Source organism: Bos javanicus, chromosome 13 (assembly GCF_032452875.1).
Source record: "Bos javanicus breed banteng chromosome 13, ARS-OSU_banteng_1.0, whole genome shotgun sequence".
In the NCBI taxonomy this organism is placed as follows: Eukaryota; Metazoa; Chordata; class Mammalia; order Artiodactyla; family Bovidae; genus Bos; species Bos javanicus.
Window position 1 is genome coordinate 40,166,777 of NC_083880.1, and position 25,255 is coordinate 40,192,031.

The 25,255-nt window shown below is 45.2% G+C and overlaps 1 protein-coding gene across 5 annotated transcripts in view; it reads right to left on the reverse strand.

The window, feature by feature from the left end:
• Positions 1-25,255, reverse strand: part of RALGAPA2 (Ral GTPase activating protein catalytic subunit alpha 2) — a 279,065-nt gene that overhangs the window by 202,854 nt on the left and 50,956 nt on the right. For all 5 annotated transcript variants that reach the window (XM_061436379.1, XM_061436376.1, XM_061436378.1 and 2 more), the window contains exons 4-9: positions 19,486-19,543; positions 14,081-14,124; positions 11,082-11,259; positions 8,306-8,421; positions 4,514-4,652; positions 3,636-3,835 (exon numbers count right to left, since the gene is read on the reverse strand). In XM_061436379.1, the coding sequence (XP_061292363.1) occupies positions 3,636-3,835; positions 4,514-4,652; positions 8,306-8,421; positions 11,082-11,259; positions 14,081-14,124; positions 19,486-19,543 (735 nt within the window). The remainder of the gene's footprint in view (positions 1-3,635; positions 3,836-4,513; positions 4,653-8,305; positions 8,422-11,081; positions 11,260-14,080; positions 14,125-19,485; positions 19,544-25,255) is intronic.

The following is a 25,255-nucleotide window of genomic DNA, read 5'->3' on the forward strand; positions in this document are numbered from 1 at the left end:
AAACGAGGCATATATGCTTGCAAACCACACTGCTTCTCGACTCAACCTAACCAGTCCCTGCTGGATCTGCATTAATGGCAGAAGTTGGGGGTATGTCCAACCTATCCCAGGGTATCAGTGGCCCACCCTTCCAACCGAGCTACATGCTGTTACCCAGTGCACTCCATCTGGTCACAGTATGGCCTTTTGGGAAAAAGGGGAAAAAAACTTCATGCCTCAGTATCAGCAACAACTGTCTATATTTACCCCCTCAATAACATCTGCAATCCCACCTGAGCCCTTATTTTCTCTCTTGACTAACATTCCCCAAGTGACCTTCCCTATCTGTCTAAAAAGCGACTCCCTGACAGGGGTGTCAGTGGGAAATCTAGGCAACTCACAATGTGCGGTGACCTTCACGGTTGAAACTGATGGGAAAAACTGGGACCTAGAAATTTCACTAGGGTATTACGATTTAGCCCAACGTCTGGGAACTAGAGGTTCTGGCAGAACTAATACACTATACCTATCCCCAAACATGAGGCTCTCCTCGGATGCTATTAACCAGTCTCGAAAATCCATGTTCTGTTCTGGACGACCAAAGAGCCACACCCATTCATCCTGGTTTCTAAATTGGGCAGGCAACTCTGACCCGTTATTCCCTGTAGGGGTATGCTAAGTCACTTCAATCGTTTCCGACTCTGTGCGACCCCATAGACGGCAGCCTACCAGGCTCCCCCGTCCCTGGGATTCTCCAGGCAAGAACACTGGAGTGGGCTGCCATTTTCTTCTCCAATGCATGAAAGTGAAAAGTGAAAGTGAAGTCACTCAGTCGTGTCCGACTCTTAGCGACCCCATGGATTGCAGCCTAACAGGCTCCTCCATCCATGGGATTTTCCAAGCAAGAGTACTGGAGTGGGGTGCCATTGCCTTGGGTACCCACCCCTGAAAACCTAACCCTATGGTGGGAGCCTAAACAAAATACTCTCTACCTCGAGGACAAAACCCAGGATGCCTCACAACACTTAAATCCCTTCCTAAATGCCCTCACTGCTGCTGGTTTTGCAGCAAGTGGAGTGACGGTCTCCTCCCAGCTACTAAGAGACTGCCTCTGTTCCATTATGCCATGCTCCAGTTGTAAGGCAGATGGAAATCCTTTTCCTCTTTGGTAAACCCGTTTTGCTGCCCAGCTTAAACCCAGTCATGGTGTCTATTTCATATGTGGGGATAAAGCTTATTTATCCCTACCACCTTTTTGGTCAGGAACTTGCTCCCTAGGGCATGTTACACCCCACACAGATCTGGCCTGGAGTAATACTTCCTTGCCTTTACCAGTATATACCAACCAGAGGATACGTCATGCAGTAATACTTACCCCTCTTTTCCTGGCATTAGTACTGACTGCTGGTTTGACAGGAGTTGCCATGGGGGGAACTTCTTTACATAAATTTCAGCAGCTTTCTACCAACACTGCTGTATCCATAGAAAAAACGGTGAGGACCTCCAACGCCTACAATCCCAGTTAGACTCCCTAGCCGCAATGGTCCTACAAAATCGTCAGGCCCTAGATTTACTGACTGCAGGACAGGGGGGCACTTGTCTCTATCTAAAGGAAGAATGCTGTTTTTATTACAACCAGTCTGGGCAGGTCCAAGAAGATATCAAGGGGCTTTTGGAACAGACCACAAAGATCCAGGATTTGAGTTCAACAAGTGCATGCAGTTCTCTTTCTCTCCCTTCTTGGCTCCTACTGTTCATGGGTCCAGTGACAACTGTCTTATTAGGCCTCCTATTTGGCCCCTGTATACTCCAGCTCCTTACAAAGTTTATTTCCAGCAGACTCCAGCAGTTCCAAGCCAAATTGATGTTACTACAAGGGTGGAAGCTGGTTTCAGATGTGGAACATCCCAACTTAGATCAGGTAGAGAGAGACCTCTGCTCTGCTAGACAGGCCTATGCCCATGCACAGCAGGAAGAAGTTACAGAAGAAAGAGACCTCTGCCCCAATTCCCAAGAAGTATCTTTAGTATGAAGTCTCTCAGGGACGAGTTGTTAGGGGAAGCACACTGAAACCATCCACCCTGGCCAGGCACCATAGTAACCATTTGCATGAGTTGTTTTATGACAGGAGATCCTGATAAGGAGGAACTAATAAGCCACCACCAACCAGAAGAGTTCGAGAAAGGTTGAAAGGAGACACCGCATGTCCATCCACTTCCCAGAATCCCTCTCGCTAGCATCCATCTTGGCTGAGCAATGCATGCACCACCAAGAAAGACTCTGAATTAGAATGATTGGCCAAAGACCACCTGGAAACTAATCCTATCACCATAAAACACCACGTTGAGAGCCACTCGGCAGAGCAGCTCTCCTGAGTTCCCTTACCCTACTGCTCTCCACCCGGGTGCCCTTCCCAATAAAATCTCTTGCTTTGTCAGCACGTGTCTCCTCCGACAATTCTTTTCCGAGTGTTAGACAAGAGCCCACTCTTGGGGCCCTGTAGGGGGCCCTCCCCTTTCCTACAACAGTTATGTCCTGTTCTTTTTTCCTTCTGCCCTCACAATGTCTGCAAAGTAGGTCTGCACCTATGGTCTTATCTATTAATATTAGTTCCTGAGTTCCATCTCTGATTTTTTTTTTTAATCAGTGCTGTGCGACAGTTCTTCAGAAAACCAAGTTTGTCCTCAGCAGTGACTATTACCATTTTGAGTTTACCTACTAAATTTGTAAATTCAGAAATTAAAGTTTTGTTTTTTTTTTTAACTTTTAGCAAGTCTTTTGTTGCTCTTATTATGGACCCTGTGTTCTGGACCTGCTGGGTGCTCCACCATGAGGGGACTGAGGACCCCTCGGCAAGGGCAGGGGTGGTGCACCCTCCAGCCTGGGACGGACGTCACACGTCTAGGAACTGCAGGGCATCGGCCAGCCTGCACTAAGTGGACCACACTTCCTGGCTCTGTCCTTGGAGCCAATAAATAAGAGCACACAAAACCGTGACTCCTCCAAGCAACGGCCACTCTGACTGGTGTCCTGCTCTGCCTGCACAAAAGCCTGAAGACACGTCACCTGCCGGGAAAGCCCCATGCATCTGACCAAGGCCAGGGAGAGAGTGAGGCCCCATAGGCCCCATGTGAGAAAAGGGCTTCACCCAGGCCTCAGAAAGCGCTGCCTTCTGTTCCGGGGACCCCATCATGGCTCAACGACCACCTGAAATCCAGAGGTGCTGACCCACCCCTTCCCCAAGAGCCCAGGGGGCACCTGGCAGGCTCAGGTGACCTGTCCGTGACCACCTCATGATTGCTGGGGACCTTCCCTGGACTGGAGTGAGCAAGGCCAGGGAGGCCCTCTGTCTCGTGCTCAGAGGTCACTGGGGGCTGAGTGAAGGAGGGGAGGTAAGAGGGAGCCAGGAGCACACACGTCAGCTACCTGCTCAAAAGGCCACAAGGTTGCCTCGTCATGGCAAGGCCAAGAGAACCCAGCAAGTGCTAACTTACACTTCCTCTGAAACCTCAGCATCACAGAGGGTGGAGCCAGTGAAACCGAGTCCCCATAGCCAACAACCTCTGAGAGCCAACAGCCTTGACAGTCCATTACTTTGGGGTTAGTAGGGCTTAAGACACCAGAATTAAAAGGTAAAAAAGTGACGAATGACATACCTGAATGATTTTAGGCAATACATCAACTCCATTCTTAGTGTTCTGTGTTGCAGTTAGATACTTTTTTTCCAAAAAGAAAGTCACCATCCACTTAATGAAGACGACACGAGCTGCCATGTACGGGATCTTTGTGCTGTAAATGCTCTCATTGTCTCGAGTGGTAGTGACATACACAGGCTTTGGTCTCAGGTGGGGGATGTCTGCAGGACAAGAGAACACATGATCAGGTTAGCGAATCTTTTTTTTTTTTTTAATGTGGACCATTTCTAAAGTCTTTATGGAATCTGTTACAATATTGCTTCTGCTCTATGTTTCGGTTTTTTAGCCATGAGGCATGTGGGATCTCAGTTCCCCAACCAGGGATTGAACCTGCACCCTCTGCTTTGGAAGGTGAGATCCTAACCACTGGACCACAGGGAAGTCCCCAGGTTCATGACTCTTAACATCATATAACCCCTAAGAATGTTTCCATTTCTAATTAAATAGACATACATCTGGTTGCTTAAATGCTGCTGTTTAGTTGCTGAGTCCTGTCTGCCTCTTTTGTGACCCCACAGACTGTAGTCCACTAGGCTTCTCTGTCTGCGGGGATTCTCCAGGCAAGAATACTGGAGTGGGTTGCCATGCCCTCCTCCAGGGGATCTTCCCGACCCCAGGGATCAATATACCATGATCCGTATCAAATTACTCCTGAGTTACAGGATCCACAGATGGCCTTTATTGCTCAGGACTCAGGCAAATCTCAGTCTGTACAAATAGTTCAAATCATTTATTAAGAAACTGGAAAACCCTTACAACAAAGTGACTATTAAATATGAAAAAAAAATTATTTTACTTAATCATTGTAAGAGACTGCACACACAGCTATCAGTACTCACCCAGCACAGGCTTGTAGATGTTGGTTGACTTGGTAAAGGAGGGAAACAGATGAGGAAGGTAATACTTTCGAAACAACGTAAACAGAAATTTAAACCCAGTCTCCTGATTCTCCTTATGCTTCCACTCCAAGCTTGCGGCCTTCAGATAATAGTCATGGGGGGCGGGGGAGAACATACATATAGTTACACTTCACATTAATGAATATCAGCTGAAATGCTGATACACTGTTAAAACCCCCATCCTAAATGAAACACTTGATAAATAGCATTGACCATCATGTAATAACATCTTAATACTCAAATGATTCCAAGAATGAATACTTCAAAACAAAACAGTAACTACATAAAAAACAGCATTTTTACTGGATATTCAAGAAAGAAAACAATCAAAGCTGATGGTATCTTTTAAACTTGCCCCACTACATCATTCCTGTATTTTTTTCTCCATGTTCCTTGTGATGATTTAACACTCTTTGTGCCCTTAAAATGTTTATCCAGAAGTAGTGCAAAAGATGCAGAAGACAATGGCACCCCACTCCAGTACTCTTGCCTGGAAAATCCCATGGACAGAGGAGCCTGGAAGGCTTAAGTCCATGGGGTCGCTAAGAGTCGGACACGACTGAGTGACTTCACTTTCACTTTTCACTTTCATGCATTGGAGAAGGAAATGGCAACCCACTCCAGTGTTCTTGCCTGGAGAATCCCAGGGACAAGGGAGCCTGCTGGGCTGCTGTCTATGGGGTCGCACAGAGTTGGACACGACTGAAGTGACTTAGCAGCAGCAGCAGCAGCAGTGCAAAAGAGGCCATTTATAATACACAAGAATTAAAGAAACAATCTCTTGCAAGAATTTCATACCATGTTACCTACATGAAAAAAAAAAAAATCATTATCAAAAGGCAAAGCTACAGAATCTTGCAAAGCACACAAAAAAGCAATCCAAAGGCTACATGTGTAACTGAATCACTGCTCTATGCACCGGAAACTGACATGACATTGTAAATCAACTATTTTTCAATTAAAAAAAACAACACCATCTGCAGGCTGGGATAAGCCATTAAGTTTAAAACTCCCATGTATGAAGACACTGCTTCCCTGTCAAACAGCCAGCTCTGTGTAGGCCCGGCAGGAACGTTGCAAACACTTCCTCTGCAGGGAGCGACCCGCACAGGTCAGGAATCCAAACAGGTGATCGAGAGCCATCTCCTACCACCCAGGGAAACGCGGTGTGAACAGGCCCTTCGAGAGTGCCTACTGGTGGCTGTCATGCTTGTGAGACCACCGAGCTCCAGAGCAAAGCATCCCAACATCCTCCTGACCAGCCCACCTGGAGCACCTGCAGTCCAGGGACGAGGGGCCCAGTGTCCATCACCTGTCAGAATCCCTCCAGGTAAGGCAAGGAGGAAGCTCTGCTCGGAGGACCCACCTGCCCGACAGACCGGGGAAGGAGGGGCAAGTGGACACCGCATACAACCCTGCACACAGCAGAGAGGGCTCACCACCACCCTCTACCAGTCCTCCTCTGCTGGGATCCGGGGTGTTATGGGATCAGCGTGTCACACAGCTCGTTAGTGACACGTCTGGAATGAAACCCAAGTCCCCCAGCCCACCCGGGTTCTGGCTACTCTGCTGTTTTTCTGCAACGGATAGAAGGCCAGACCCGACCACTCCTGGACAGATGGGGCTGAGATGTGGGCAGCAGGGGCCCACACGGCCAAGACCCAGGGCTTCCCAGAGGTGAGAGGACCCAGGTTGGCACCCAGGATGCAGGAGTCCTGAACCTGTGGTGCTGCTAGAGGAACCGGGGAGAGAAGAGCAGACGGGGTCACCCTGAGGGACACGGTGGGCAGAGGGGGCAGAGGAAACACAGCCTTTAGAGAAAACTGGAAAAGAGGAGGAGTGGGGGGTCATCCCAGGAGGAGAGACCCTGAGGAAGGAGGGGTCCCCAAGTTGTCCAGAGGTCCAGGATGGCCAACACTCGTGTCCTTCTCTGGACCTGACACACCAGACCCTGGTCACCCTGGGCCCCGGTTTCACAGTGACAGGACAAAAAAAGGCAGGTGACAGTGATGTCATGGGCCCAGTGGGTGAGGAACTGGATGGGCAGAGGTTACACATCAACTGAAGCTGAAGCTCCAATACTTGGGCCACGTGCTGCAAAGAATTGACTCACTGGAAAAGACCCTGATGCTGGGAAAGACTGAGGGCTAGAGAGAAGGGGGCGACAGAGGATGAGATGGTTGCATGGCATCACCAACTCAACGGACGTGAGTTTGAGTAAATTCTGGGAGTTGGTGATGGACAGGGAGGCCTGGTGTGCTGCAGTCCATGGGGTCACAAAGAATCGGACACAACTTGGTGACTGAACAACAACACACCAGGTTGTGAGAGGAAGGACAGAGTCTGAACATATGCCCTGGAGAAGCTCAGGGACCAGGGATGTGTTCGCTGAGAGGAAAGAAACAGTAGCATTTCCCAAGCCACATCAACGTCCAGAAATACTGACCGAGAGACACAAATTCCCTGGTGAAATCAGAAGTGAATGATTTGTTAAGAGAAAGGATCATCTGACATAAAGGAGGCTGTGCTAGTAACAGGAAGAGATAATCCACAGATTTCCTTCAGGCCCCTGCCCTTTGCCCATCACTCAGGACCCGCCCTGTCAGCCCCAGGGCCTGCTCCTCCCCCATCCATTCTCCTCAGAACAGAGAATGGGGCAGCGGAAGAGCAAATAGGCAAAAAGAGAGACACAGGGAGATAACAGAAACTGCTACACTGGTCTCTGCCCCCAGCTCCTGGCACAGAGGCCCTAGCTCCCTGCTCACTTCTTTGTGACCAGAGCTCTGGGCAACTCTGAAGGGGCTCCCAGATGGGGCTGGTCACCAGCAGGACCAAGCCATGGTTGGAAGTTCAGAATTTTCAGTTCTCTCCCTGCCGCCTACACCACTGTTCCAAGAGGAGAGAGGGGCTGGAAATGGAGTTGATAACTGATCATCTCTCCTGCAAAAAAGCCATCATAAAAATCCCAACAGCCCCGGGTTTCAGGCAGTGTCCAGGTTGAACACATGGACACTCCGGGAGGGTGATGCACCCCCATCCACAGCGACAGAAGCCCCCGCACTCAGAACCCCCCTCACCCCAGACCTCACCCCGTGTGTGTCTTCATCCAGCTGTCACCTGTGTCCTTTGCCACACACCCTTTCCTAAATGGGCAACTGAACCAATGCTTCCCCCAGTTCTGTGAGCTACTCTAAAATTCACTGAACCTGAGGAGGGAGTCATGGGACCCTTTGATTTGTAGCCAAACTGGATGGAAGCTGTGGGCAACCTGGGGACCGGCTACCTGTGACTGGCACTGAGTGGGGGCGGGAGGGATACAGGCCAGAGAACTTTCCTGTGAGATCTGAGACCACCTCGGGGAGGCAGGGTTGGAAGTGAGTGAAACTGTGGCACTGGTATTGCAGAGAAAGACTTGGTGATTCAGATGCCCACGCATTTGGTGAGAAGTGTCATATATGAACTGAATAATATGAGATTGTATGAAAGTAAAGGAGGCAGATGGAGGACGGAACTGCTTCCTTTACACACACACACACACACACACAGTAGCATGCAGGCCTGGTCTTTGCTGAAGCATCCTAGCATACATTCTACATTTAGTGAAATATCACATAAAATCACCAAGAAAAAACAAAAGTAAAAAATACGGACAAACAGGAAGAGAAGAGGCCGTGTTTTCTCTTCCCTATGAGGATGTGAACACCACTGAATCATCCGTGGTTCCGCTCATACCTGAGTAACCATGTATTTCAACAGCACTTGAAGAAAAAAGCACGTTTGGTCCTCGGCGATCTTCTCCCCTGATACGGCTGGCAGCAGTGGAGTGATTTCTTCCGGATGGATCTTCGCTGCAGAGTGGGAAACAAGGAAAGCTCCTTCACCAAAGTTAAATTTCAAATAGGGCTTTAAAAATGGCCTCTATTAAAATACATGTGCCTATATGGACTGCAGACAAATGGTACTGATTAACCTATTTGCAAGGCCCGAATAGATGCAGATGTAGAGAAGGGACAGGTGGACACGTGGGGAAGGAGAAGGTGGGACCAACTGAGAGAGCAGGACTGACGCATTTATGCTACCTTGTGTAAAATAGACAGGTAGTGGGATGCTGCTGTAAAGCACAGGGAGCTCAGCTCGGTGCTCTGGCATGACCAAGAGGGGTGGGATGGCGGGTGGAGTGGGAGAGAGGCTCAAAAGGGAGGGGATATATGTATACTTGTAGCTGATGCACATTGTTGTATGGCAGAAACCAATATAACATTGTAAAGCAATTATCCTCCAATTAAATAATTTTTTTAAAGTGCCTCACTTCACTGTATAGCAGAAACTAGCACAACATTGTAAATCAACTATACTCTGATAAAAATTTTAAAAGGTAAAGCAACATAAAATAACCAAATACAATACAGGTACCAAGCACTGGAACTGCTCACACCGCAGGTCAGGCCACATGACCAGGGGACAGATGCCCACAAAGCCACCTCCCTCACTGGACCATTCCTCACCCTTGCACCTTCTGCTCTGACCAGCCCAAGGTCAAATACCTGTCACTGGGCAATACAGTGATCCGCAGTGACAAAACTTGCCCATTAGGCAAGTTCCTTGAAAACTCCCTGGGCTCAAAAGATGGCATTACTAGTCCCATGAGGCCACCACTGCTCTTCATGAAAACTGCATGAAAATACACATCTGGTGATAAAGAGCCTGGAGCATCAGGGATTTCCCTGGTGGTCCGGTAGTTAAGAATCTGCCTTCCAATGCAGGGAACATGGGTTCAGCCCCTGGTTGGGGAGGTAAGATCACACATGCCACGAGGCAACTAAGCCCAAGCAATGCAACTACTGAGCCCAAGTGCTGCAATGAAAAGAGGGCATGCCAAAACGGAGATTCCGTGCGCCACAAGTAAGATCCTATGCAGCTGGACCATAAAGAAAGCTAAGCACTGAGGAACTGATGCTTTTGAACTGTGGTGTTGGAGAAGACTCTTGAGAGTCCCTTGGACTGCAAGGAGATCAAACCAGTCAATCCTAAAGGAAATCAACCCTGAACACATTGGAAGGACTGATGCTAAAGCTGAAGCCCCATTACTTTGGCCACTTGATGTGAAGAGCTAACTCATTGGAAAAGACCCTGATGCTGGGAAAGATTGAAGGCAGGAGAAGGGGATGACAGAGGATGAGACGGTTGACTGGCATCACTGACTCGATGGACATGAGTCTGAGCAAACTCCAGGAGGCAGTGAAGGACAGGGAAGCCTGGCGTGCTGCAGTCCATGGGGTCGCAGAGTCGAGCACGACTTCATCAATTGAACAACAATAACAAGCCAAATAAATAAATATTTTTTTAAAAAGAGCCAGGGGAACAAATGAACACCCACTTATAAAACAATCGCTGTACGGAAAACAGGCAGCAATTTGGATGCAGATTTAAATCTCATGAACAGCAACAAAAGCACTTGCTCCAGCCAGACACACCATGTGTCTCTGCTCCTGCCAACAGCTGTCCCCTTCCTTCCCCTCCAGTTTCCTCCACTCCAGTAAATCTCTCCTGTCATCATTTCATATAAAACAGGCTCCAGTTCTGTCAGTTCAAATGTCTGTAAAACAGGAGTATGCAGATGACACCACTCTAACGGCAGAAAGCGAATAAGAACTAAAGAGCCTCTTAATGAGGGTGAACGGGGAGAGTGAAAAGGCTGGCTTAAAGCTCAACATTCAAAATACTAAGATCCTGGAATCCGGTCCCATCACTTCATGGCAAATAGATGGGGAAAAAATGGAAACAGTGGCAGAGCTTATCTTCTTGGGCTCCAAAATCACTGTGAAGAGTGGCTGCTGCCACAAAATTAAAGACGCTTGCTCCTTGGAAGAAAAGCTATGACAAACCTAGATGGCATATTAAAAAGGAGAGACATCACTTCGCTGACAAAGGTCTGTATAGTTAAAGCTATGGTTTTTCCAGTGGTCATGTATGGCTGTGAGAGTTGGACCATATAGAAGGGTGAGCACTGAAGAACTGATGCTTTTGAACTGTGGTGCTAGAGAAGACTTGAGGGTCCCTTGGACATCAAGGAGATCAAACCAGTCAGTCCTAAAGGAAATCAACCCTGAATATTCACTGGAAGGACTGATGCTGAAGCTGAAGCTCCAATACTTTGGCCACCTGTTTCAAAAAGCTGACTCACTGGAAAAGACCCTGATGCTGGGAAAGATTGAGGGAAGAAGGAAAAGAGGGTGACAGAGGATGAGACGGTTGGATGGCATCATAGACTCAACAGACGTGAGTTTGGGCAAACTCAGGGAGATAGTGAAGGACAGGGAAGCCTGGCGTGCTGTAGTCCTTGGGGTTGCAAAGAGTTGGACAGGACTTAGAGACTGAACAACAACAATTCCTCTTCAGAATCCATCCATGAAACCGAGGTTTCTGTTAGGAAAAGGACAGAATGAGGGATTCCTTATCGCAATGTGGAGGGTAGTTTCTGCCTGTTGGATGGGCCAGTATCACTCACCATCAGCCATGTTGGGGCCAGGGTTGATGAGCGTGTCCAGTGTACAGGGCCCCCTGGACGACATGATGGCAGGGAATCCTGGCACCAGGCTAGCAAAAATCAGCACCTGCTCTTCTGCACAGTTCGTCTGAAGTGCTTGAAGCCACAGAAGAAACAGCCGGATTCCTTCACATCTTATCTAAAAACAAAACGAAAGGCAGCAAAATGAAACAGGCAGTCATACTTGTATGAGTGTACTACAGTGCAGCATTGGTTCTGAGGAACAGATCTAGAAGCTCAAAGCATCACTGAAGTCCTGCACCAAGTCCTCCCCTGTGTGACCAGGAAGCAAGGACACTGCAGCCCAGCACAAGGGCCGGAGGAGCTGGGCTCCAGTGCAGCCTCAGCCACTTTCTAGCTGAGCTGTGAGCGTGGAGGACCACTTAACTTCTCCGTGCCTCACCTCCCCAGCAGTGAAGCAGGGGTGATAACAAAGTTTATCACCAAGTGCTCGTATACGGTGAAGTGGACTGGAACTGCCTGGCTCACAGTAACTGCTACCTAAGCATTTCCTAGTAGTTGCATTTTATTCCTTACAGCAATGGTGTCATCAACGCTCGATTACTCATGAAAACCACGCAAAGAGAATCTTGCTCCGGATTTACACCGTGCTTTGGATAGAACCTGTCAGGTCACTGCATTATACACAGGTACCATGTTCTTGAAAATCACAACACTTAGACCTAAAAGGGCCCCACGGACCTGGCTGAGGGGGACAGGCAGCCTCTGGCTTCCCTATCCTGTTCTCCTGATGCCCTCCCCTGGCTCCAAATAGTCGGCATCACCCATAGAAAAACATCAATACAGGCAGATGTGACCTTTTTCCTTCTCTGCACTTAAAACTTTCAGCTTCATCCCATTCCTAGAATTCATAAACACAGGTAACTCCATTTTTATATCCCTAAATGGCTGGAAAGATGATGTCAATAAAAGAGATTAAATAAGCAAAAGAGATGGGAAAAAAAATCAGACGCAGCTGAAAGATGTAGTGAGCTCCGAAAGCAGGCAACTGAGGGGCTGCCTGGTGCCTCTTCAGTGACACCAAAATAGTGCTAATTTCTAAAGAGCCAGGGTTCAAACCAGGCCCAGGGTCTGCAGGAAAGTAAGAGGGGAGGAGAGATGGAGGGAAGGAAGGAGAGGAGGGAAGAAAGGAAAGAAGGGAGGAAGGGAAGGAGAGGAGGGAAGGAAGGGGGAAAGGGGATGGATGGAATGAAAGGAAGGTGGGAAGGACAGAAGGAGGAAGGAAGAAAGAGAGAGGGGGAAGATGGAGGGAGGGGAGGGAGGGAAAGCTTGGTTGACTCCCCAGAGAAGTCAAATACACCAAGACAGACACCCCATCAACTGTGATCCCCGGGAGCCCCTCTAGACAAGCCCTGGACTCACCACTGCCCTACCCTGCTCACACCTGCCCAGCAGATAAGTGGTGACTTTGCTGAATACATAATGCGATTCACCGCCAGACAAAAAATATATATATATATACCAGGGCTAGATCCCCTGGAGAAGGAAATGGCAATCCACTCCTGGACTCTTGCCTGGAAAATCCCATGGACGGAGGAGCCTGATAGGCTACAGTCCATGGGGTCGCAAAGAGTCAGACACGACTGAGCTACTTCATTTTCACTTTCTATGTATATCTAACCAAATTATATCAAATTTAACAACAGCAAAGTTTCTAGACACTTTGATAAAGTCTCCAATTTTTTAGGTTAACTGTATTTAAAGTAAAGTGAAGTGAAGTCAAAGTCGCTCAGTCGTGTCTGACTCTTTGCAACTCCGTGGACTATACAGTCCATGGAATTCTCCAGGCCAGAATACCAGAGTGGGTAGCCATTCCCTCCTCCAGGGGATCTTCCCAACCCAGGGTTCAAATCCAGGTCTCCCACATTGCAGGCGGATTCTTTACCAGCTAAGCCACAAGGGAAGCCCAAGAATATTGGAGTGGGTAGCCTATCCCTTCTCCAGGGGATCTTCCCGATCCAGGAATTGAACTGGGGTCTCCTGCATTGCAGCTGGATTATTTACCAACTGAGCTATTAAGATAATTAAATATAAATAAGGTCAATAATAAACAGAAGATAACAACCTGGTAAGTTTTAGCTATAAGACCATTAATTAAAATAGAAAGGAGAAAATACAGAAAAATTGTGAAACTATAGACAGTTCGTCTCTTTTTTTTTTCCAACAAGTAAGAGAGCATGAACCTATACAGTTTGAGTGGTTAGGGGCTGTTTAAGCTAATATAAACACCAAAATATATTAGCTTATTAAAGGCACACACGTAAATTAAATAGCTATGAGTGAATTATCTTCCATAAAATATACATCCTGGTTTCTCTTGCTACTTATGTTTCAGGGTCATAAGTATTATTCCGGTATTAAACAGTATACTGTCATTTTAAAAGGCACAGTCATTTAAAATTAGCCAATTTTAACCTAAATTATAAGATCAATCTGCTGCTGCTGCAAAAAAAAAGAATAATAAACATTCGAGAGTAAGGTTCTGCTGCCCTTTTTCTCTACAAGCATTCTCAAAAATAGCAAAAAATGATTCTGAGACAACTATAGTTTTTAACAAGATTACTGGGGTGTACAGAATCAGAAACATTAGCTCTGAGGCTTAGGCAGGACCTGGGTCAACCCCTTCTCTTTCCAACAATGAAGCTGAAGCAGTCAGCACCTCAGCTGAATAGCAGAATCAAAATCAGAACGCAGGATTCCAAATTCCCAGTCCCAAGCCACTTTCTCCTGAGAAGGTTGAAAATGTCTATCACAGTAAATTATGATGTAAGAACAAAAACTCCAACAGTATTTGTCATATCATTTCTCAATAAAAAACTAAAACTAAGTTAAATGGATTTTAAAGAATTTTTTTTAACGGCTTAATGCTGCCATTTTATGGTATGAATAAGTTTAAAAGTAATGAAAAAAGCCATTACATTTGCATCTAAAATAAATACCTTAATAGAATTTCCAGTGTGTAGAAGCTTCTTTAAAGTTGAGCCTGAAAGTTTAAAAAAATGAATTAGAAATGGAATATATGAATGCATATTTAAGATCTATTTTTAGTTTTAGAAAGAAAAAATGTGCTTATACCACTTTTCAAACATAAAAGGAAGAAGGCTGACCTTCAGAAGCAAAGCAATGTCACAGAAGGAGAGATGTTTTCAGGATAAAAGCATTCTAAGTATGAACTTCTACAAATTCTTTTAAAAGAGTCAAAATGATTGATAGTAAGGTAACCTAAATGCCCACAGTGGATTGATTATGCAAAAATGTTTCTGTCGGGCACAAAATGAATGACTTTTTTAAATCTCTAAAGGAAAACATAATATAAAACTACCGCTCACAAAACATTTTTACAAGAACGTTTTACGAATATTCAGGACAGCATGCCGCTCTGCTTGCAATGACAACCACATTTATGGTTTCAGTCCATCTATAAATCACCTTGCAGAGCACTTGGGTCACTGTCGAGGAGAGGGACTCAAAAGTTTGGTCAGAACTACTTCAGCCAAGAGCAAAACCATGGAGTACAGCCTATGGGGTGAGAAGGCTCCTCAGGAGGATGGAGACGTGTACCTGTGACCCTCTGGATGTGTCCATGCCTTTAGCATGGAGACAGCTTGGCAACCCCACCTCAGTATCACATGTGGCCCCTAAATGAGGTCTCAACCTCACAAAGGATATAATCTTTAAAAATGAGAATATACTGGAAGTCTTAAGCTTTTCTTCCAATTTTTTGAGAAAAAAATATTATTTAGATTTCCTGATGCAGAGTTTTGTGCAATATTTTAAAACTGGATATCACTTTCCGACACCAACGTAGTTCGAAGAAACAGAGTCAGTGCCTTGACAATTGCTGCAGGTTGTATCTATGTGGACATGGGTGTGCACTAAGTCACTTTGGTCGTATCCGACTCTTTGCAACCCCATGGATTGTAGCCCACCAGGCTCCCCCATCCATGAGATTCTCCAGGAAAGAATACTGGAGTCGGTTGCCATGCTGTCCTCCGGGAGATCTTCCCAACCCAGGGATTGAACCTGCGTCTCTTACATCTCCTGCATTGGCAGGTGGGTTTTTCATCACTAGCACCACCTGGGAAGCCCCATCTATGTGGACAGATACACAAATATCAGCTAAATGCATGCACTTTAGGAATTCATTAGCCAGCTAGTTTTCTGAAGGAACTTTGTATGACTGCTGTTACACCTAATGCTGGGCTCAGAGGAAACTCACCACTATCATGACTAGGCTGCAGCACTAGATTACCAATGGTTTGTGATTAAATGAGGAAGTGCCTGCTTCCCTCTACTCCTATCACCAAAGCATGTCCAGTGATTTGGGGTTCAGGGTCAGCACTGCCTGGGCGGGGCTCTTAGAGCTGAGGCTCAAGTGCCTATGCTAACGGACTATTTCTCCCACACCCACCCGCCCACTGGTCCTCATCCCTCGCCTCCCTGTTCATCCATTTTTGGACAAAGTCCATTCTGCCCCCGTTTAGTTTTTGTTTCATGATGCCTTGGGGGACCTGGTGATGCTTGCCAGGTCCAGCAGACACCTCACCTCCCAGGAGACTGGGGATGAAGTCTGCACAGACAGCTCTCTTCCAAGACATCTGAAAAATCCACCGTCTTACAACACATCCTCAAAAACACTTTCTCCAGTCATTGTGTGTGACCACCGGGGATTGTCAGTCCTTCCCCATCTTGAAATGAGCCCAGCGTTTTTATTTTAAACTTTCAGCCTACCCATAATTGCCTGTATCCACTCTTCCCTGCACAGGGAGGAGTAAATACATATAAAAAGGACAGACTTTACAAACAGACGCAGGGAATCTGCTCCATTATCTGTCAATAGTCCCCTGCTTTTTAAAATCCTCCTGTTAATTTGTTATAGCCCAAAAGAAAACTAATATATATTTGATCTATTCCATCCTGTTGTATTCAGAAACTCTCAGAACACTTTTAAAATAAGAATATTATAAAGAAAAATGTGTGCAGTGCAGGCACATATCAGAGGGTTTCAACATGAGAACCAGGGAAGAGGATCCAAGATCCTTCCCTGGCCACATTAGGTACTTCTTTGTTTGTTATTTATTTGGCTGCACCAGTCTTAGCTGTGGCATGCAGGAACTATAGTTGAATCATTAGAAGTCTTAGTTGCAGCTTGTGGGATAGTTCCCTGACCAGGGATTGAACCTGGGCCCCCTGCAGTGGGAGTTCAGAGTCTCAGCCACTGGACTACCAGGGAAGTTCCCACATTATGTATTTCTTAAAGGCCCTAAGTTCACAGAGATATTTCTACTTTTACTTTACCATTACGAAATCCATTTCATTCTAACTTCAAAAAGTTTCTGTCTACATATCATTCCTATTTGGATGTTTAAACTCCTCATTCAAACTATAATTATCCCCAACCCCATCACTGCATGTGTCTTTTCAACCCTAACGATTGCCACTAGATTGACACACGTGTAAAAACAACAAATAAGTACACTAAAGTAGTTGAAAAATACTTAAAAATTAGAAAGCTCAATATTGAAAGACGAAAAAGTATTAAAACTCACGTTAGCTTAAATGTTTATCACACAGAATGTATTGTAATTTTACTTTCCTGACTTTAATGGAAGCAAATTAATCACTGCTTTCAAAAATCTACTTCTTGGCTTATCTCATTTTCGACTGCAAGACTTTCAATGCTTCAAAATCTCTTCCAATGAAGTGGAATCCTTTAAAAGTCTTTAAAAGATATTTAAAAGATAACAAAGACATTTTGAATCTAACATTGACATTATAAAATTCTTCATTTTTAATTAAAAAAAAAAAAAAAAAACCTCCCTGTGTGTGTGTGTGCATCATGCCTCAAACCAATGAATAAGCAATGGCAGTATGACACCAGAGGAGCGATAAGAACGTGGAGAAATGCCAAAAGGGTGGTGCACAAGCTCTGCTGAAAGTGCCAGTGGAGCGAGGGCACAGGACCTCCCGGCACTGAAACATCGGAGAACAGGGGAGCAGCAGTCCACTGGAGGAAACTGACATTAACAATTTTCTCAGAATGAATCAAGGGCCTAAATGTGAAACATACAACTACACAATCTCTAGGAGAAAACACAGATCTTTTGCGATCTTGGGTTAGGCAAAGATTCATCAGACAAGACACCAAAAGCAAAATTCATAAAAGTAAGATTGATACCCTGGACTTCATCAAAATTAATAACATCTACTCCCTGAAGTAAACTATTATGACTGAAAAGACAAACCAGAGATGGGAAGAAAATATTTCCAAATCATATGTTTGATTAAAACACTTACAACCAAAATATGTGAAAAGCTCTTAGAATTCAGTATTAGGATGAAAAAACATCCTCAACTTGAAAAACAGGCAACAGATTCATAGATACACTTCACCAAGACATACAGGTGGCAAATGGCACATGAAAAGACGCTAAAGATCACGTAGTCATTAGAGAAATGCAAATTACAACCACAATGAGATACCACTACCACTAAAATTAAAACTCAGATCATACGAAGTGTTGATGAGAATGTGGTGTAACCGGAACTCTCACACTGCTAGCAGGAATGTAAAATGGTACAAACACTTTGTTAAACATATGTCTTTATATGATGCAGCCACTTCATTCTCAAAGATTGGAAAACACGTGTCCACACACAGACTTGCATGCAAATGTTTACAGTAGCTTTATTTGTAGCCAAATACTATTAATAGAAACAACCCAAAGGCCCATCATCAAATGATGAACTATGGTATCTCCATGCAATGGAATACAGTACAACTCACAAGTTAAAAAGAACGAACTGTTAATATCTGCACCAACACAGATGCACCTCAAAATAATTATACTGAGTGAAAGAAGCCAAACAAAACGGGAATATACTGCATGATTCTATTTCCATAAGACTCTAAAAAATCAAGCTATAAGGCCAAAAAGCAGACTGGTGTTTGCAGATCAGGGGACTAAGGGGTGAGCTGGGGAAGAGGGCAGGGGTGGTCAGGAGGAAATTCTTGGGAGTGATGGCTATATTCATCATCGTGATGGTATCCATGGCTGCACAGGTGTAGACCTGTGATTAAACTTATCAAATAATATATATTAAGCATGTACAATTTGTTGTATGTCAATGATAGTCCAAAAAAAGGTCTTCTTTAAAAAAGTAAAAAAAAAAACCCAGCAGGTAGCCTGGAAATGATTGAATGACAGATCAGCGGGACGGAGGCTGTGGTTAAACAGAGATGTGTGTCATGACAAGGGTCGGAGGAGAATCAGGAAGCCACGGAGGGTGAGGGGTCATGGGGCTGATGGGTAACTTGCCAGGAAGGAAAAGGACTGGGAGAGAGTGAAGCCATTTAAAAGAAAGCAAGTGGGCAAAAGATAGAGGACACGCCGGCAACAAGGAGGGACAACGCAGCATCGTCAAGAGACAGAGGTTTCCATAGAGGGGGTGGTGGTCTTGGTCAAGACTTGGTCTTGCAGGAAAATAAAAAGGCCACAATCTCATCCCCATCCTCTGAGGGAGACAGAGAATAGTCAGAGAAAACCTGGGTTTCAGCAGTGTAGGAGACTGCAGGGCTGTTCCTTAACCCAAGAAGAGGGCTTCCAGACAACAGAGGGGTGATGGGCGAAAGACACTGGGAGGGCACAGCGTGAGCTGACATGGCATCAGGCCCAGCCAGCCCTTGGCGGGCAGGCCGCACACAGGTCCCCGGAGTTGGCTCAGCCTGGCCGCGATGCACCCTGAGAGGGTCCTGGTGTGAAGTCCATGGGGAGCTACTGATCCCTCGGGAAGAGTGGGCTCTGGGTGACCTGACTGGGGTTGGGGGAACCAGGAGGGCTTGTCAGACTCAGACTCCTGAGGAGTGAGCCATAGAAACTATGAGAGATGAGTCTCAGAGGGTGTGTTCCCAATCCCAGGCAAATGTGGGGCCACTGGGTAGCCCGGGGGCATGACCAACACGGATACTCTTAAAAAGTCATCAGCCGATTTGCAGTTTATTTATGTACCTGGTTTTTATACTATCTACAAGAAAAATCTAGTTGAACAAACTAGATTTAACGACTCATATATAAAATCCCCGCACAAATTTTGGCCATGTGTGAACATTCACTGATTGAGCCTATACCTTTAAAGCCCAAAGTGTATTTTTTTTAATATTTATTTATTTTTGGGTGTGCTAGGCCTTCATTATGGTGGGCAAGAGGTACAGAGAGGTGTAAAAATATGCTACATATATATATATATATATATATATATGTAGAATTACAAATCCACAATCACTTATTGGCAATTTTATTAGAAGAAATATACATTAATTAAAATTTTTTGTAATTGTTCTTACCTATACTCTGGTAATGCCATCGAAAGAAAATTCGTTCAGGTAGAAACTGCAATATTTTCTATTAAAAAAAAAACAACGAAAATTAATAAGATGCAAAAAGAAAATAAACAACAAATGAATGAAGTTACACATTTTCATGACAGCCCATAGTACATGCTATAGATCTATATATCTCTACATAGAGGGCTTCCCTGATAGCTCAAGTGGTAAAGAATCCATCTGTGATGCAGGAGATGCAAGTGATGTCGGTTGGATCTCTAGGTCGGAAAGATCCCCTGGAGAAGGAAATGGCAACCTGCTCCAATATTCTTGCCTGGGAAATGCTTTGGACAGAGGAGCCTGGCGGGCTACAGTCCCTGGGGTTGCAAAGAGTCAGACATGACTGAGCAGGCAAGCATGCAGCATCTCTATACAGATGTATTTCAGAAAAGGAAAAAAAAAAAACACTTTGCAATAGCATAAATTTCACTTTATCTTGCACCCCTATGAAACAGTCTCTTTCACTTGCCCCAAGCAAGCTTCCTCCCCTGAATGTTTTAAAGAGATTACTAGCCCAACTTTAATTCTCCCTAAAAGAAAGAAAAGGGAAAAAAATAACAGAAGGGATCACTGTAATTATATCATAGCCATTGCTTAAATAGAACAAAAATAACCTGTCAAATGCCAGATTCTCTAGGTTTTCTCTTTTTCCCCTTCTACTTCCCATTTCCATTAAAAGCATCACCTGTCTCCAGACAAGAAACAGAACTGGGAAGAAAGATGAACAAAGAGGGTGAGACCTTACTCCGTGGAATAAGGAAATGAAACTGGCGGCAAGGATTTCTTGAAATTAAGAGCTAAAAATTAGTTTTAGGATAGTAGTTATGACCCTCTCTCCTCCCACCATCCCTGGTAGATATAACAAAGAACCTTTACTTCTTCTGATTCTGATTTAATTAAATTCTATAGTACCCCACAATTTTCAAAAGTTTCACACACAGGATTTCACATAATCCCATAATAACTCTTCCCCCTCACCTCAACTCCCATATTGCAACCTCCCCTCTTCCCTTTCCCCACTGGCAACCACTAATTTGTTCAATATATCTATGAGTCTGCTTCTTTTTTCATTCACTAGCTTATTATATTTTTTAGATTTCACATATAAGTGATGTCACACAGTATGTGCCTTGTCTGACTTATTTCACTTAGCATAATGTTCCCCAAGTTCATTCTTTTTATGGCTGAGTAGTATTCCACTGTGTTTGATGGGAGGGTGTGTGTGTGTGTGTGTGTGTGTATATACCTTCTTTACCCACCATCTGTCAGTGGACATTTAGGTTGCTTCCATACATTGGGAATTATAAATAGTGCTGTTGCCTTTTGTGATTCTTTAACTCATACTTTCTCTTTTACTGAAAAATTTACTACAGTACGTGTGCTCAGTCATGTCTGACTTTTTGCGACCCCAAGGACCATAGCCTGCCAGGTCCCTCTGTCCGTGGAATTCTCCAGGCAAGAACACTGGAGTGGGCTGCCACTTCCTATTCCATCTACAGAGGCGAGGTTCAATGTGTTTGATAACAAATGAATAATGATCCTTGTAGGCTGAGTTCTCTGGGGAACAGACCCTGCATGCAGTTAGGAGTGCCAGTGGTTTACTGGGGAGCAGCCTCTGTGAAAGAGAAATGAGGAAACAGAGGAGCCCCAGACCCCTACTCGGAGTGTATGGCCCCACAGGAGTCCGGGAGCAGATGGCCTGTTGGAGGAGCCCGGGTGCCTGAGGACGGCCAGGCCCCCTCACTGCAACCTCAGTGGGTCACTGGCTGGGGACATGATGGGAAGAGCGTGGTGGTGGCTGGAAGCTGAGGATGGCAGCCTTGCAGCCAGGCTGGAGGGGACATGAGCTGTGCATCTGTCTGTCTGCTACAGCCATCTTCCAGTGACTACTTGGAATATTCTCATCGTATCGAGAGGCTGAAGGCCTAACAGAAATGACCCTACTACTTCTGCTGGCTTTGTTTCTCATCAGCTGGCTGAGGCTTCACAGGCAGTGGAGCCCAGCATTGTCTCCTCCTCCCATCTAGTCCTCTCTCCCCAGCTGAGGGAACAGCAGCAACTCGGTGTCCTCTTGGGTCAGGCTTTCTCCTCCAAGGGCATTTGGCATCCCACCTACATTCCTGACCAGGGATCAAACCCGTGCTCCTTTCACCGGAAGTGCAGAGTCTTAGCCACTAGACCACCAGGGAAGTCCCTCCAGGATTCTCTTCTGGTCCCATCTTGCCACTTAATCTAAAAATTTCATACAGCAGATGCTGAGAAAATTAGTCTCAAGAGTCAGGGTAGAGCTTATCTCAGACAAGACGAATGCATGACATGCCCACGGGCTCCTCAGATCTCTGTTGTCGGGAAACCATCTGGCACTGAATTGTGCTTTTCAACCTTTCAAAATACAGATAGATCGCTCTTCTTGATTTAGATTTCCTTTCTTAGTAGGCAACAAAGAAAAAAAATGTCTTTATTTTTGCTGCTGCTGTTAACTTTATTTTTTCCCCTTTATGTTTTTAAATTTTAATTGGAGGATAATTGCTTTCAATATTGTGTTGGCTTCTGCCATACATCAAAATATAAAGAAAGACAGCGACTACAGCAAAACGGTGGGCGAGGACTGCTAGGATGCTGCTGGTGGGCCACAAGTAGCCTCCAACTTGTTCCGAGGTCAGGCCTGACATCGTCACCACTTCCAGACAAAAGTTTTCAGATTTCCAAAATGGATGGACTTTAAAGATACTCAAAAATCAACTCAGTAAGGTTTGGATAAGAAATACCATGCCAAATATCTGAGCTACTAAGAATATTCCCAAACAGACATAATATTACACAACTCAAAGCTGAACTCACCCACAGAGATGCTTTTTGCACTCAAATATAGCAAGAGTCATTTTTTATACATTGAAGCCTACGAGGTCAATAAAAACAAAGCCCCACACAACTATCTGTGCCTAAAGGCTAAGCCTGTCCCTCTGAAAGCCCCAGATGAAGCCTACCTCTGTGGAGGCCAATACAACATGGCATTGCTGCTGCAGCCAATATTCTAAGCTCCACGACTGTGGATGCCACAGAAGCTATTGACATCTTGTTTGCAGTTTCACTGGAGAGTAAAATTTTAAAAAATGCAGGAAAGCCACACAGCGTGAATAAATATTACTTTTCTGAAAGGCACATGGCTGTAGTTAATGCTTGGTGCTCAGCTGCATCTGTATGGTAATCCAACACAGCACACTCGAAATAGAAATTAGGTCTTACTACTGATCGGCACCTCGGGGAATCTGTCATTCTTTTAAGTGATTATCCACAGTCCCTTTTTTCTTCAGAACCTACTGCATGACCAGGAATAATGTGAAATGGAAGCTGCAGTTTATACAAGATGCTATCGTGTACTTTAAAACTGCTGATCTTCGTTTAATTTGTATGGGAAACTCCTTTTTTTCTTTCAAATCATTCCTAGATGATTGCAATGTATCCCAGTAGATTCACACCCAATTTTGATTCCACTTAGAAAAGGAGGTCAGTGAAGAAGGAGAAAATGTCACATAATCACCGATGCAATAACGTGACCAGCTAACCGGTCAACAATGACCAGTGAAACCTGCTCTGTGCACACAAACAGAACATGGGAACCACTCTCCCTGAAACCAGCCGCGAGGCCCAGGGTGCAAGGTGAAGAAAACACTGACCAGAAAACACAAAGTTCAGTGTGGAGGAACAGAAGTCTTATTTAGTCACATGGCCTTTTGAGTTCAGAAAACTTAGGAAGAGACAGAGCAGGTGGCTTTATAGGACATATCCTGTGAACGCCACACGTGCTTTGGTCTCAACAGGACCCCATGGGCAGGAGCCAGATGGCCTGGAGAGTCCCAGGGTGATCTACGGAGACAGTGCCGTGTTCAACCACTCAGGGCCTGGTCACCGCTCATCTCTCACTAAAAATGACTATCCAGTGCAGACAAAATAGTCTCATCGAATTTTGGGTGTCAACATGTGGGACTTTGAAATTTAAGAGAAATGGAGCTAAAATTAGGAACAACAGAATCTTAAAAATAAGGTACCTATATTTTGAGTTTAAAAAGTCATGCTTTTCTTCTTATCCATGTACCCTTCTAGCTAGTCACTCACCCTGCTGTTAACTGAGCCAGGAAAGCACAGCTCTGTCTTCTTACAGCCTTTTCCGTCTTTAAGACCCAACTCAAACATCACCTCTTGAGAAGGGCTCACCTCAACCACCTCTCCACCACATCCCTCCCCAACACGACAGGCACCAGCCACTCCTCTAGCAGCTGCTGCATTCCTAGAGAGAAGACCTCCTATGAGCCATCTTAGGGACCCCTATGAGTGACTTAGCACACACGCAGGCACATACAACAGATACAAAGAAATGCCCAAGTTTAAGGTAGGTGCTGATACGCAGACATCGCAGAAACTCAGAACCCTGACAGCAGGCGTTTGACAAAGAGAATAGAACTGGCTTTCCCAACGTTATGTGTGTACATGCATGCTAAGTTACTTCAGTCGTGTCCCACTCTGTGCGACCCCATGGACTGTAGCCTGCCGGGTTCCTCTGTCCATGGGATTCTCCAGGCAAGAATACTGGAGTGGGTTGCTATGCCCTCCTCCAGGGGATCTTCCTGACCCAGGAATAGAACCCGCTTCTCTTACATCTCCTGCATTGGCAGTCGGGTTCTTTACCACTAGGGCTGCCTGGGAAGCCCCTGCCCAGTGTTATAGTAAATCTTAATACTTGATTAGATTATCACTCAAAAGGCAATACTTTTCTTGGCTAATGAGAAAAAGAAAAAAATATTGCCAAACACTTAAAACACAAGGCAAAAACATCTAAAGGAAATAGGGAATGCATAAAAAAAAGAGGATGGAATCTGATTTCTCCCTCCTGTATTTTAGAAATTGATCAATATAAAAATGTGGGAAAATCTCTTTAAGCAATGAAAACTCAGAAAGGGTAAAGGATCCCATCTACGAGCAAAACACTCAGAGGAATCACTGCTTAAAGCACAGACGAACCTGTGAAGAGGAGTAGGGGTTGTGGCCCCCTCCTGAGAAAGCAGGATATCCATAGAATATGCAGCAAAGGAGGGACCATCCTCAAAAGAAATGGATTCTTCCTTCTGAAATAGATTTGCTGAAAGAATAGGGTACTTTTTAAAGCAATTTTCACTCACAGTCTTAAGAGACCCACGAGGACACTGAGTCTTTTTTAAGATCTGCATAAATAAAAACAGTAGATGCACAGGTAATGTTTGAAATCAGAAAATACTGCATGGAGATGAAAACCCAGAAAGCATGAATCTAGAGTCACCACAGAGCTTCCCACATAACCTCATGCATCCCGAGACCTCCCTAGCACTAATCAAGCTGAACAGAGAGATAAGGGTCCAGACATAGCACATTCAAAGCTGCAAATTCAACATACAGTTAAAAGTCCTACAGAAAATCTGAGAAGAACAAATGGATTATCCACAAAGGAACAAAACTCAGGTTGACCTCGGTCTTTCTGCAATATTAAGCTCCAGAAGGCAGCATGGTCAGCTGCTCACAGCAGGCCACTCTGAGAAGGGGCAGCAGAACAGAGACATACAGAAGAACAGATGTCCCACAGCAAGCCAGGTCTTGCATGTGAATCTGGCGTGTAACACAGATGGCTAGAGAAGGTGGCACTAGTGGTAAAGAACCTGCCACCAATGCAGAAGACATAAGAGATGCAGGTTTGATCCCT